Source organism: Apaloderma vittatum, unplaced genomic scaffold (genome assembly GCF_000703405.1).
Source record: "Apaloderma vittatum isolate BGI_N311 unplaced genomic scaffold, ASM70340v1 scaffold3323, whole genome shotgun sequence".
In the NCBI taxonomy this organism is placed as follows: domain Eukaryota; kingdom Metazoa; phylum Chordata; class Aves; order Trogoniformes; family Trogonidae; genus Apaloderma; species Apaloderma vittatum.
In genome coordinates this window covers 21,773-36,898 of record NW_009709620.1, presented here as the reverse complement: position 1 = coordinate 36,898, position 15,126 = coordinate 21,773, and the positions used below count along the sequence as shown (strand labels likewise).

The window sequence follows — 15,126 nt, the reverse complement described above, 5'->3', positions numbered from 1 at the left end:
TATAAAATACAAATATCTAAACGTATTTGAGAGATATGCATTCTCTAGCTGTTGGCTGGTCTGTCCGTCTGTAGGGGAAGAGTTATTGTTTCCAAGTTTTGTCATTTTAGCACAGTGGAATTCTGCCTGCCCCTTAAAAATCTGCATTTATAGTTTGGCTATGGAAATTTACTCCAAGTTGGCAACCAAAATATTCGATCTCAAGGACTTCTTTTACCTATGATTTGAAGGAAAAGAAAAAGGGTCAGTCAGTATGGAATTCTCTCAGAGCAAGAACATCACTTTAGACTGTTAAATCAATGTTGGTGGCCTAAAATTTTAAAACATTAAATTTTGTACCTAGTTTTTACTGCTGCCAAGTTTCCTTTGGAAAGAACAGTCAAACTATTTTTTTTTCCAAAAGAACACTAAAAAATTCACATTATTGTTTAGCATGCAGACAAAATGCAGATGTGATCCTACTTTATTTTAACATGTGCACTGCATTCTCTTCAAACTGACCATATTTCTGACTGGCTCCTTCTCATGATGAAATGAATCACAGCACTGTCAGTGAGCTCACTTGAAGCTGGAGTGAGTTCTGTACCTACAGATGAGAGAGGACATACCAAGCGCGGGAGCTTCTTGCCTTGCCTGGAACCAGGACAATTCACTCCAGCTGAGAAGTCTTTCCGTAGGATTTCTTTATCACTCAGACTCTCCAGAAGCATAAGTCTTTCTGGAGGACAGTATATCCAAGGGGACTTCTAGTTCTTGGGTTGTTTTTAAGGCAATCCATTGAATGTAGGCTGTCTTAAGACTTGAATATAGTTTGACTTTAGCATATCTTAAGTTTTGTGCCGTTCCCTTGCAGGGAAAAATCTTTATTACTTTTTGAGATGAAAGCAGTGGTACTCTGATACAAAAACAACAAAAAGCACCATTTGTTATTCTGATAGGCCCTAAGCAATTAAATAAATATGATTTATTTTTTTTTGCTGAGAACTTGTGTGTTTTTCCAGATGGCCAGAGCTTTTTTGAATCACTAATGGCAGGTGGACTTTCAGGTTGAAAGATCCACATCTAAATTTACTTGAGCATTTCTAAAGAACATTTCCCATTTTTAAAGCATCTCTGCAGGCCTAAAACCAAGTGAATGGAAACACTAACCAGAGACCGGGGTGGAGTTTAAACTGCTTGAATATGGCTTGAATCATTGGGAACTCTAGCACCACCTGAGCTGACAGGACCAAACAGCACACTGCCAGGTCAAGGTATTAGCTCAGATTAGACATGTTTTAATGCTATGTCTCACTTCAAACAGCAGAGCTCCCCTCTCAGCATGACAGATCAGGTGGGACACAGGGTTGAGTTGTGGCAATGCTGGTGCTTCCAGTTCTGGGTCTGGATGACCTGCAGCTGGCAAGACATTCCTGTTCCCACAACCCCTTGCATGGCATAGCAACATGATTAGAACTTTCTGTTCCCTTTTTGTAAAGATTACTGTGTTTCTCTATGGAGGTAACAGGCAGACCTACTACCCAGGCTTGCTCTTTTTGCCTGTTATCATTTTTCTCTAGTTTGATTCCTTTGTTTTAATGAGTGGATTCCACATCATCTATGCTTGCGCTAAGAAAACTTCATCCTTGTTCTGAAATACTGCTTTGAAGAAGGGTTCCAATTAGAGATACCTTGTCTGCTCAGTTCATCCATTCCAGCTTATTTTTCTCATTTGGATGGAGTTGAAGCCGAAAGATTATTAAATTAAATGGTCCTTTCTAGAGATTACTAATTTCAAATTCCTGAGTATTCATAGGGCAGTCACATTTATACAGTTTTGGTGTAAAACACAGATTTTCTGGGTTACACATGATTATAGATAGAGGCGAAGCTATTAATTTTGTCTTGATGGTTTTGTCTTTCAAGCAGAGGATTATTTGAATAGGTACGATATGCTTGCATTTTCACTGGGTTATATTCAAATTTGGAATAATTTTCCTTCCTCTATTTCGTCAGATACATATGGATGACCCAGAACACTGGAGGGCTTTCCACAGAGCATATGTAGTTTAGGGTTCTTCTTTGTCATAAACAATAACTAGGGATCAAGCAGTCTTTATATTTAACAGGTTTTCTCTACTGTTTTCTTCAGCCTCTCTCCAGAAAGATTTTCCATAGACAGTTTTCATTTTCTCAAGGGAATTACATTCACCATTGTTTCTGCCTCCTCAAAACAGAAGAAAGAAAGGTTTCTTAGCTTCAGTACATAAAATAAAAATAGTTCCTTTCCTTCTGCATGATGGAAACCAACAAATCTTTGGCTCTCTGCAGATCTAATTAAAATTGAATATTTTTTTCAGACTACCAGTAAGAAAGCACTGTTTTTCCAGGAGAAAGTGAAAGAGGCCAAGTCTTTTGTTCCAGAAAATATGAAACAGGGACGGATCCAAACCACAGAAATCGAATCTAAATTGAGATTTCAGCCTCCTTACCGAAATTCCTGGGTGTTTGATTCTGAGGTTTTGTTTCAAGCTCATATTTAATATAAAGTAAATGAAAGCAGGCTCAAAATAAACTTTCTCTTTTTCTGGGAGGTCTTTGGTTCTTCATTCCAAAGTTCAACAGACCGAAAGAGAGATTTTCAAACATGTATTTGAATATAAGCAGGCACAGCTGCAGTATGAATGGCAAAGACTCCACAGAAAAATAGGAACTACTGCATCATATTGCAATCACACTAGTGCTATCAGAGGGACTCTGACACTGCTAAAGCCCTGGCAAATCTTCACTGAAAGGGGAATCAAGGCACTCACAGCCCACTGAGTCTCTAAGGAGCTTTTGCCCTTGGTAGTATCTTTCTCTGGATCTTTTACCAAGCACCCAGTTCTGCCCCTATCTATTATTGGATGACGCACTCAACCCCTGCCTCCTCTGCCAGTCTTGGCACAAAATGTCATGTGTCTTAGGAGGTAGGAATAAGTCTCCAACCAAAAGCAACCCCAGAAGCAACGGGAATTGGTTGCAAATATGATCTATGTAGGGGTTTAAGTGAGATTTTGGATCTTTCGGCCTGTTATGATTTTTGTCATGAATAATAAATAAAAGTCCCAGCTGAAGGTCCCTCTCTGGCTTGCAGGACATTTGAAGGACTTATTAACTTAGTTTATCCTTCATTAAATGTTTTAGCCGTATTCTTGTCATGATTGTGAACACTTCAGCAATTGGTCACGCTTTATAAGGAGCTTATCATCAGTGATAGATTTCTTTTCCGCTCCTGATTTACTTTATTTTCAGTGTGTTTGCCTTAACTTACTTCTGTTTGACAAGGTTATGAAATGCAAGTACTTTGAAAGAGTCCAAGAGGTTGGTAAAAATTGTCTGAGAATAATCAATGAGCAGGTAGAAAAGAGTGAGTCCTCACCATCACAGCGTTAGTTAGTCATTGGTAAAGTAGTCCAGAGTAGCCAAGCCAAGTTCAGCTCAGATGACATATTGACATGAAGTTTTTCAAGATAACCAACAAGGGAGAGTGGTAAGAAAACAGAGCCTCTGGTGGCTGTATTCCAGTTGACAGCATTGTGAAATAGAAGAGTTCAAAATTAAAAGACAAACAGGAACAGACACAGGATTATTTTGAGTCTGATTTGTATTTGCATCCTTTTTCTGGTACAAAGGACAACTGTAATTTCTCCCATATACTTTGCTGATCACAACACTGAGACATCAAAAATGTTACTGGAAGTTACTACACATCAACAAAAAAAAAATCCCACATCCCTAGCTTTTCTATCGAAAAAAAAATGATCAGAGTCAATCATATAACGTCCCACTGACTTCCTAACCTTTCTAGAGATCTCCACACTAAGAAGTCTGACTAAGGCAACTCTGCATAAGCAGTGTTCCTGAGTCCTCGGTATTGCTAGTGTTCTCTCTGTAAACTGGATTTCCACTACTTACAGAGAATCAGAATCCTCTGCAGTCTCAGAAGAGAGTGGTAAATTTGGCTCATCATTTTCAAAGTTTTTTTCATGAGGTTTAATTGCCTGACACTGTGGCTTAAATTCACCCACTGGTTTTAATAGCAAAATGCCTGCTGTCGTAAATAAATAACCATAATGGATTTTGGGCAAGCCTTTTCTCTGTGAATGTAGCACACTGTCATCTAAACCAAACCCAAACAGTATTAATCCTTTACTACTACCCAGGTCATTTTCTTCCAAGGTTTTTAACATGCCCAGGCACACTGGTGCATTCACTTTACAACTAGCTTGTCTTATAGTCATATGGATTACAAAACTTTGGCATGACCTTCTCAAGCTCACACAGAACATGGAAGAACCAGGAATATCCAGCTCCTCTGTGAATAGAATAGAATAGAATAGAATAGAATAGAATAGAATAGAATAGAATAGAATAGTTGGTTCTCTGTTGAGTTCTTTAAGTAAAGGACACCTTATTCCATGTGTATATGTAAAAATATTGTGGATACATAGAGAGAGGTGGTTTAGAATGGTGTGTGTCCTGTCCTTGAAAAACAGTAAAGAACGGCAGAACTGTCCAAACTGGTGGGTTCTAATTCTGAGTGAATCTGTAATTTGGCTGTTGCTCTTTTGGTCATATGCAAGGCTAATGTAACTTGTTCATTGCATTCCCTTCTGGCTAGCAAAGACCGTACCTGGAAAGAAAAAGTCTTCCTCAGTTGAAATCAGTTGGAAAAAAAATCCACTGACTCTAATAGAAGCAGAATTAGAGCATTCCTGAAAAAACGGGTGACCTTTTATCTTGGAAAGTAAATTACAAAATTCCCAGCATTATAAACTAGTTAACATACACTTGTTACAAGTTGAAACTATCTTTGATAGTGTCTTCCAGATACTTTCTGTAAGCTTTCCAGAAGTCATGCATTTTTATTTAAACAAATTTTTCCTTTGAATCCTATCCAATCACTACAGAGAGAAATTATATTATTAATCTGCTTTATCAAGTCTGAATGAATAGAGTGTAATTACAGTAATTTTTTCTGAGGTTTCTGCATTAATGGTGTGAAATGCAAAACACTACATGTGAAAATTTGAAGCATGCCTTCAGCTGAAGGCAATCTGCAATGACAGGACCAGGAGTGAAACTCCCAGATTTCATAGAAAGCCTGAGGGAAAATGTAAAAGGCAGATGTGATGGTTCTGAGCTGAAATCTTCTCTGACTGTGGAAAAGGGGCAAAGGGAGCCCTATTCATCAGTTTTTTAATTCCAGTGGGTAAGCTCTTGTAGCAATCAGCAGTTGTATGTCCTCATGTGTCCTGAGCGATTCAGCACCAGGGTTTACGTGACCCAGCTCTCTCCATAATCAGATTGGTATTAAGTTTACATTCTATATTTACTGTAGTAGTAAACCATACACAAAATTTAACCATATTCATTGTAGGAAACTGATTCAGCGGGCCTAACTTGGGGTAAAAATGCATCTCAAGACCGACGCTTAGCTATATGCATGAACTACTTTAGTTGTTTAGATAAACTGTATATTAAAGCACTTCCTCAACTGAGATACCGAAGGTAAATGAGATGCACATGCAATATATTATAGGGACTTTGAATACTGTCCAGAAACTGCTTAACTTTTTTCATTTCTTACGTAACCGCCAGGTCTGTTCAGTGTTGTAATCCCACGTCAAGGTCAAGCAGAGCATTTTGTTAGAAATACCATCCCAGCACAAAAAGGATGTGGAAAAATCTAGTTTTAAAACTATAAAATTGCTTCTCACTAGGGGTGTAGGGTTAGCTTTTCTGAAAATTAGTAGCTGTCCTGGTTTGAGAGCACCAGGGTAAAAGTTTTCTGGGATTCCTGGCACAGGTGGCAACAACAACAACAACAACGGGAGTGAGGGGCAGCTGTGTCTATGGGAACGCGAGGATGGGTCAGGTGACCCAAATGGACCAGTCATGGTGTTCCTTCCCATGGTGCTCAGCATAAAAAGGCTCCTAGGAAAAGTGTTGAGGCCTTTAGTGCCTTCTGTGCTGGGAGGATTGCCTGTAGCTCCCTGTGCTGATGGTGTTCCTGCTACCTGTGTTTGCACTGTAGAGGAGCACTATTGTTGGGACGAGTTGTCTTCCCCTGCCTCCCGACATGGGAGTGGTGCAGCTGCTCCAAGGCTTCCTTTTCTGTTTTTTTGGGGGACTCTGGGCTCAGGGGCCCTGTCTGCTGCCAAGTCCAGTCTGGGGCTTTTCTGCTTGGGACCCAGTTGCCATCCGGATGGTGTGGGTTCCATCTTAACATATTGCCTTGTATCCCTGAATATATTTGCATACTTGCATGATATCTGTATATAGCTCAACATCTTAACTGTTATTTTTAGTATTATTTTCTTTCTTCATTATGCAGGTTCAAGATTTTTTCAGCCTCAGAGTCTCTCTCCCTGGCCCCCCCGTTATCCTTCCCTGGGAAGGTGGTGAGGCATCAAAGAAAGAATCTGTCAGAATTTTGTGGCCAGCCCAGCCCTAAACTTTGATAGTAGCATAGATTTATTAATAAAGGAGTTTATGAGGTATCAAAGAAATCTCTTCACAATATTACAAATACCTGGTGAAGGCCTTATTGTTTTCATACAACTACTGTAGTTCCTACCATGACTGTTCTCTCAGACACTGTTTCCTGTTTCCCTAATTAAACTGTGTTGTAGGAGGAAAAAGAGACATCATAGAATGTCACTGGTCTTTGATGCAAGTCACTAAAAAGTATTAACGTCTATTTATATCAGCTGGTGGGGGGGATCTGTTTTTTTTTAATTAGTTTTTTTGCCTGATGCTTGATGTGACAATTAACAGATTGATTTGGGAAAGGGAACAACATGAAAAAAGTACAGATACCGTCATGCAATCTCCTGCAAAGCGGGGTATCTAGAATCTGAAACAGATTTTCCTGCATGCTCCTTGTAGCCACATCAAGGGATGTACTTGTCTTTACACCTGCACCCACGGAAGCGGCTGAATTGCGTTCTTGTCCAGAGTTCCACCGTCTTGAGGACAACAAGCCATGTGTGAATCCTCAGTGGTTCAGATGGTAGGATCAGGGCATTAAGCACCTCAACTATACTTGAAAGCAGATCATTGGGATCACTGACTACTACCTTGCTAAACTTTTCAGAGAAAATAGAAGGAGTAAAAAGCCATCTTTAGCTTGCAACATTGGGATTTTTTTGGTCATGTTTTGTTTACCCAAGCTGATTAAAAGTAGATTTCATTTTTTTATAAGTAATCATCTTTAGCCTGACTTCTCATTCCAGTTCCTTCTTCTCAAATAAGTGTGTTTATGGTTGAGTTAGAACTTTCTGAACATAAGGTTTGTGATAAAAATGCTGACAACTGTGACCATTGCCTAACCTATTGTTGTGGTCACCACTACAGCAACTCAGCAGGACTGAAACTTTAGAGCTTAAAAGATGAAATAATTGTGGTCTTTTTTTTCTTTGCAGTTTCTGCTTTGTGGCATATGTGGAATATTGTGCGCCAAAAAAAAATCTGGACTTGTTGTAAGTTTTTCCACTGCATATATAAGACATAAGTATTTGAAGGCATACTTATCTAACTTGAACTCCTTACAGGAGGCTTTCTGTGTCCAAATGTTACTGTTAAAAAGTCAGTAAAAATTAAAAGTCAGCAGTCCAAAAAAGCAATCAGCACTTTGGGTTTATCAAGCACAACAAGGCAGCTCTGAAATGGCCTATTTAGGTCATGCCTCTTTAAGCTACACATCCATATTTATCCCTGTCTAGATAAATTTGGATGGAAAACCTCTTGACACAAATTTATGCCAAGTCAATAAAAAGTTCCCCAACAACATCACTAGATTGTATCTTTTCTCCTTCAAAAACCAACACTTGGCTTTCACCTCAGTGAGGCTACTGACCAAGTTTGATTTTAGATAACATAGCTATTCACTCTTTACATAAGTTCTTTTTGCAATCAAACTCACGTATAAGTTGGTTATAAAGTGATGGTGGATATTTTCTATCTCTTCTAAGAATCAGACATACAGCCATTTTTCTGACTGCAGCAAAATGGTGCTATTACTGCACAAGTCACAGCAGAACTTACATAAAGACTATTGTAAGTGATAATGTCTGCCTTAGTTTTCTGTCATCTTGATTATTCTGATACATACGGATGGAAGTCACGTAAAAACAGTGTGTGAAGGAAATCAAAATCTCATGGATTATTTTTAAATATCAGTGAGCTATCCTAAACCCTGTTATAATGACAGTCTCATTTGTTAAAGCGTGTGGACCATAGCCAGTTTCTAAAAACTCTCTGTTCTGGTGGTCTCATGAAATAGCCACTTCCCAGTGGAACTGCGGTATACAGCCTGAATGCCACATTCCTGACTAAATTCTCCTCTCAGTTCTGCACAGAAGTGGTCTGTAAGGCTCAATAAACTGTTCCTTCCACAGTAGATAAGTACATCTACAAAGCCATACTGAGTAACATCAGAGGCCCATCTGACAGGCAGCAGCATCAAGGGAAGTGAATAAGACAATAATTTATCAGTGTCCGCATGATAAGGTCTTTTGCTCTCAAGTAATTTGTGGTTCAAGAACATCCCAAACCAGGGTGGCATCTTTCTGACTAAAGTGACAGGAGGTCTTTTAACATGTATTATTAATTGCAGCCCGTTTCACAACCTCCTAAAGTTACCAGAAACATTTTAACCGAGTTAAAAACAAACACCACACTGACTTTCTGCAGAGCTGCGTCACAGATTTCTTTGTTGTTTTTCTTGCTTCTTTGTCCAGCACATTCACCCTGAACACTTCTAAGTCCTCACAAGAAAGCCTCCAAAATGCTGTCTGACTGAACAAATTAAAATTGAACAGGAGGCAGAGTCAGATGGCACACAAAGCAAGAGAGATTCACTGCAAACATTTGAGGCGTTCACTCCTGAGGAGTGGTGAGAAACTGCACAATAGAAAATCATGACACATTCTGTCAGGTTACTGCTTTGAATGAAATGCTGGAAATGAGATTTGTGTCCTAGTAGTCCTTCCATTGTCTAGCTTTTAATATGACCAACTCATTCTACCCAATTTTATCATATATGCAACATCAGTCCTAACTTTTGTACACCAGAAGGTATCCTATTCCCTTGGAGCTCTGTGGGAACTGAGGGAATTAAAAATAAGCGTCTGTGCAGTGTTTTACAGTCCATGATGCTATCGAAGCACTGAACTACAGTTAGTCTCATTTTTTATATGAATGAATCACTCTGAAAAACGTTACTGTGACATAACCTCTCTTGTCTTTCCTGACAGATGATACTTTTTTCTGCCTGTTGCATCTGTGGACTAATCGGAGGAATCTTAAATTTTCAATTTCTTCGTGCTCTGACAAAGAAGTCGTCTGCTCTCTATTCTTTGCATCTTGCCTCCATGTCTCTTGCATGCATTGGAATTGGTGGGTGCACCCTTTCTTCATGGCTCACTTGTCGGCTAGCCAGCTATGAACAAAGGCGAATGTTCTCGGAAAGAGAACATTCATTGCATCACTCCCATGAAATGGCAGAAAAAGTGAGTTGTGTGTCCTCCCGTATTTGTTCTGCTTCTCCTAAAATGCTACTGTATGTGTTAATGTTTACAATTGGCAAGAGATGTATTAAGTTTTCAGTTTATATGAGAAAGAGCTTCTGGGAAATGAAATGCTGCCATTCTGTGTAAGCTTATTATGCTGCATTATATGGAGCTATTTTTAGGTACTGTATATTTGCAGTACATCCATTTCAATGAAGTACATCCATTTTCAACATAATTCCATTGTATAGCTATTCAAGGGCTTAGCTGCTAAATATAGCACTTCATAAATAATTGGAAGCCTTATTAATATGGATTATCATGTATTGTACTTTGAAAAAGCACAGAATGCTTTCTGTAACCACATCATTGCATGCTTTCAGGATTTAATCAATTTCTTCCTCTCCCAAGTGCTCAGCTTATAAAGTAGGTTATTTAAACACATAAGCCACAGTTCACAAACCTAGATGACTAAACCTAAGCACATAAAGGTGTATTTAGACACCTAAATGAAACTGGTCTGATCTGCAGCAGCACTGAGCATTTATTGCCTTTCTGTGTTACAAAGAAGCTTACCAAGGTGTCTAAGTCTGTGCTTCGGTGCTGAAACTTAAGCTCCCGAAGTTGAGGATGTAAGGCCAAATGAATTCATTGAATAGAATTCTTGAAATCACTTTCTTGGATTTACAGATCTGATCAACATCTGAGATGTGTTCACTTACACCCTGTGCTTTATGTTTGGACTTTGTAGCCAATGCCGTTCCTTTCAAAAACGAGTAGAGAAGGGAACAAAATGGACTGCCCACCTAAACCTCCATGTGCAAGTTTGCAGTACAGTGAAGTTCAAGAGTCTATATCATATCTACTGAGACCTCTGAAAAGCAGAGAGAGGATTAATTCAGATTGCAGAATGTTTTCAGATTCCCTGACAAAACATCATATAGAGGTTAATTGTCCATTAAGTAAAAATTACTTGTTCCTGCTCTTTGGTTTCTTAACTGGGATGAGACTCGAAGTAGAAATATAGACTGAATTCACCTGTTTTAAAAAGCTAAACAGTACATGTTACAACAGTAATGTAGAATAGGGTGATAAAATCAAGAAATACAATTTTCCCTCTCATTTTAAAATGAAGCAGAATTCTGATAAGCTACATAGGCAAGTATGACCCTGGTCCTGCAGCTGGTAGACTGGATTTTGCCTTTCAAAGGGGCTCTTGCCTCATCAAATATAAAGCCCATTTGAGAAAAAAAGAGGGGAGGGGAAGTTAAAAGGAATAGCCTGGGAAGAAAAACCTTTTAAAATATAAACACCTGCCAACTCTATCAATTGAAGATGACCGTGCATTGCAGTATTTCACTGCCTCCTTTCCTGGCTTTTTGACCTACCAAGCTTTTAGACACTTGGCAGTGAGGACTTCCAGGTGCCCACTTATCTTGAGTGAAGGGCCACAATGCATGTGCAGAGCAACCCTCTTGCACACACTCAGTAAATGTGGGATGCACCCCACCCATGGCGGACTCCCTGCATGTGTGTTGTAGAATCAAGTATGCATGCGTAGATGGTCTGGCCTGGGACTTCTTAGACCTACAGCCTGTGGACTGTCTGCTGCTGGCAGGTTTTAGTACAATAGCTCCAGGCATGCCCCTATGAAATAATACAGGCTACTTAAAAACTTACCTTAAATTAGGCCCCGATTTAGAAAATAGCTTTAGAGTGTTTTATATATATATGAGACTATTTTGTATACTTATACTGACATAGAGTACTATGGGAATGTACTGCATGTGCATTTGTTTGTGCTATATTTATTGTATAATTGTTATATTTATATTAGAGATTGAGGGGTATTGAAATAACCGACCTGCCCAGCTGCCCGGTGATTCCCCCGACACCAGAGTTACCTCCAAGGTACGCTGAACACTAGGGAGCTACCATGTTGTTATGTCACTTCAGGAAGGGCCACCGCTAAGAGGAAGTCATAGTTTCAGCTAATCAAAGTTGGCTGATGCTGTGATGTCACTCTGAGCCAGGAATGGTGCTTCCAGGTAGTGACATAATTCCACGTGGTGAATGCTGCAACCTGGAAGTAAGTTGAGTATTTAAAGTATTCACCCTAGTTACAGACATCCAAATGCTCCTATTTGGATGTTGCCACCATTAACTCACTCTGCTTCTGATCTGTGTGCTCCTTCATTTCTGGAATTCAGCAACATTTTTTTAATTTATTAATACTTTTATTTTTGAAAATAGAAATATTGGGGAAAATAAATGGTTTTCAGTATCTTCTGAAATTGTTTTGATACTCTAATAGTTGGTGCCTGCAGAGGATTCAAGTGATAAAGCCAACAAAAGGAAACTTAACACATGGGTAGCCTTCTGACAGATCACTACTATCAACCTGTGGCTGACTGACAGTTAATATTAAATGGCTTTAATATTCTTGCTCCCTTTCCCAGCTGGTTGAAATCTTCAGCGTAGATCCAACAAAGGGTTTCAGCACTTACAAGCAGGCCGAATGCAGTGCATTGCAGACAATCCCCAAATTGGGATCCAGAGTCCAGTGTTAGGCATGCCTGTTCCTCTTCAGTATACGAGGAGAACAAGGCACCATATAAAAATATCCAACTCCATCATCCGCCAAATGGAGAGCTGGATGGCAGAAAATGCTCAAAATTCAGTCAGTTTACATGCCTTATTTTCCCTGAAGCTTACACATTATTCAGGAGTATTAATTGGCAAGGCTACTTTGTTTGATGGCCCTAAGCCTACTTTGCAGAGAGGAACAGGACATCTTTATTTCAAAAACTGTGCAGGGAACAATTAAGTCTTGTGATCTACTTTAAAACGTAGCTGGTAACACCTGAGAGAGGAGGCACCAGTGCTTCCACTTTACGTTAAACTCACGAGTTTGCTGCCTCCCAAACTATTTATAAATCAAATGTTGTGGATTAAAAGAAGAGAGAGAAAGAGTCAGACGAGAAATAAAGACCAGATCCCAGAATTTTCTTCCCTTTACCGAGTATGTCAGCTACTATTCTGTAAGAGTCAGTCTGCCTCTTTCTGTCTTTCTGTTTAGCCCAATGAATCTTGCTTTACCCTCTTCATAGAAACTTCCACAAGAGGAACAAATTAATCCCTTTTCTGCCACTTTTTGTCCAAGTGTATCCAGGAGGTAGAAGAGGTGAATTTAATATTTCCGTGCATAGAAGAGCTGCTGGCTCTCATGTAAATATCTTAGAACTAGCCCAACAGTGGTCCCTCTACCGCATCTACCTGAATTTTAAAAAGAAAGCCCAAACTGCATTTTCATGTGTGCCCATTCCTCTGGGCATAGCTGGATGTTCTTTGGGATCTGTCACTGGACGTAAGAAGTACAGCACTTAAATTTCTACATCTAGACTCAGTTGGGTATGAAACAGGCCTAGGACTGCAGTTCTGAGCCCAACCTCTGTGTGGCTTTGCAGCCCTGAAGGTCAGAGAATTGCTTAATTAATGGAGCCATCTCCAGGCTCAGAGAGCTGCTAAGCAGGTACTGTTTGGATGGCAATTTGAGAATTAGAAAATCTAACTCCAAACAAATCTTGTTTTAAGTGCCTTAGGATTCTGACTCATGATCAGGTCAGCTTACTCCGGAATGACTCATCTGCCATTTGAGTAGCAATTGCTGAACTGCTAAAAATCATAGTCTGGCATACTAAGGGAAAACCAAAATAATTCCATCTCAAGGCAAGCAGTTGAAATCCTTAGATGCTCTTTAGATCCAGACCTACTTCCCAAATGTCTACCCCAGCTGGCATTGAATGGCATCTGTTCGTAGCATGTCAGCACAGAAGAAGGTTTGAATGGAAATGAAGACTTAATTACCACCTTGTTCCTTTGTAGATTACCACACAAACTTGAGCTGATGCACTTTCAAAGGACACATCACAAAACTTGCACTGATGCCATCAATGTTGTACATGTGGTCCGAGAGTAATGTCCAACTCAATATCAATGAGTCTATCAGCTTTCAAATGTACTTAATTTATGTAGGAAGAAACGTGATTCCTTTTTTTTTTTAGTGAGATTTATCAAGCCAAATAAAAAATGTGAAGTTTTTCTGAATGTTTGAAATTCAGAGTTTGTTAAATTTTTATTACAACCTTAGCTAACTAAAATTCAAACACCATAAAATAATTGTAATTTTAATCAGTGTCTTCTATTCTTGTTCCAGGAAATGACAGACAACCTAAGCAATGGTGGCCCACATCTGATTTATAATGGAAGTGTATATTAAGAGATTTTTAAAAGTTCCATGGAAAGAAGTGGTTTTAGAATTTTCTTCAGGAAAAAAATAGACTCCAAGAAATTGAGAAAATGGAACTACCTTAGCTTTTATGGCTCAAGTGTCACAAATGCAGAACAGCACAGTTGCATTTCTCTTCTAGAAACATGTTCGAAATTTGTCTCCTAAACATTTTGCGGATATACAATATTTATTCACTTCCTGCCTACTCTCTTCTGGTTTTTTGTCTGAATAACTTTTCAGAATTGTGATAGTATTTGAAATAGACTTCTCAAGACTCTTCTCATGAAGACTCAAAACCCAGAAAAAAATAAAGTGAACCATATTTAGCCTGGTGACAGGTTTCCTACAGAGAAGAGAAGATGGCAGAGGAAGGATGGCTCAGGGGAATCTTCTTCTCCTCCCTACTTAACAACATCTGGTGTAATGTGATGGCTTCAGACCATGTGGTATGGTACCAGCAACACATCTGCAAAGTTCCCCTCCCCACATTATGAATGCATCCAGTCTCAGTTTTCCCAGTAGATTGTGTCAAAAGAGAGTGCAAATTACTCTTCCAAAAGGCTCTCATTTCACATACAGAGTGTAAAAGAACAGTGTGCTGAAAACACCACCAATGTCTTTGTTTTGAAAGACAGAACGCTCTAAGAATGCCATAAATCAAAACCTCAACAATGCCTTTGTTGTAAAGAAACTGTAAATATTTCCAATTTGTGAATGAAGTATATTTCGTAATTTGTTCATAAAAGATGACAAATAAAATCAAATCTAAAGCAGAGGTTTTAAAGAGATCATTTGGTTTTTTTTTTTCTTGTTAGAAAGATCTTGCAAACTTGAACCATCCTGCTGGCAGTTTCACTCAACACACTGAAAGGTTCCTAAAGTGGTGAAAAAAGCTCAAAAAGGAGAAAAATGAAAGCTGAACAGAGGCATAGTAAAGGCCAGGACACACAGGCAATTCTGCACACCCATAATAGAGTGTGGGGTGTGTTAAAGCAGTGTGCATGTTAAGGCAGCAGCGTTAACGGACCCCAAACATTATTGTAGGACCTAGTGGCTCATGTAGCCACGAAAAATGGAAGATGTAACCTGTAACAGAAAATATTCAGCATAATATTCGTATAAAATATTAATATAAAATCACTCATGTTACATACTGATTCCATAACTGCTGCAAAGCTGAGCATTTCAACATGAGCTTGAGACGTGAACATTATAGAAGACTGGCAACATTTGGTGATTTATACCTGTATTCCCTGTGTGAATAGAATCTTACCATTATTCAAGCCATGCTGTAAAATC

The 15,126-nt window shown here is 39.1% G+C and overlaps 1 protein-coding gene across 1 annotated transcript in view; it reads left to right on the top strand.

The window, feature by feature from the left end:
* The window catches only part of TMEM196 (transmembrane protein 196), an 18,342-nt gene extending 3,742 nt beyond the window's left edge, over nt 1-14,600 (top strand). Inside the window, exons 2-5 of the mRNA XM_009866985.1 lie at nt 7,449-7,505; nt 9,282-9,536; nt 11,374-11,447; nt 13,753-14,600. Of these exons, the coding sequence (XP_009865287.1) occupies nt 9,282-9,536; nt 11,374-11,447; nt 13,753-13,759 (336 nt within the window). The 5' untranslated portion in view covers nt 7,449-7,505 and the 3' untranslated portion in view covers nt 13,760-14,600. The remainder of the gene's footprint in view (nt 1-7,448; nt 7,506-9,281; nt 9,537-11,373; nt 11,448-13,752) is intronic.
* Nucleotides 14,601-15,126: the final 526 nt, after the last annotated feature.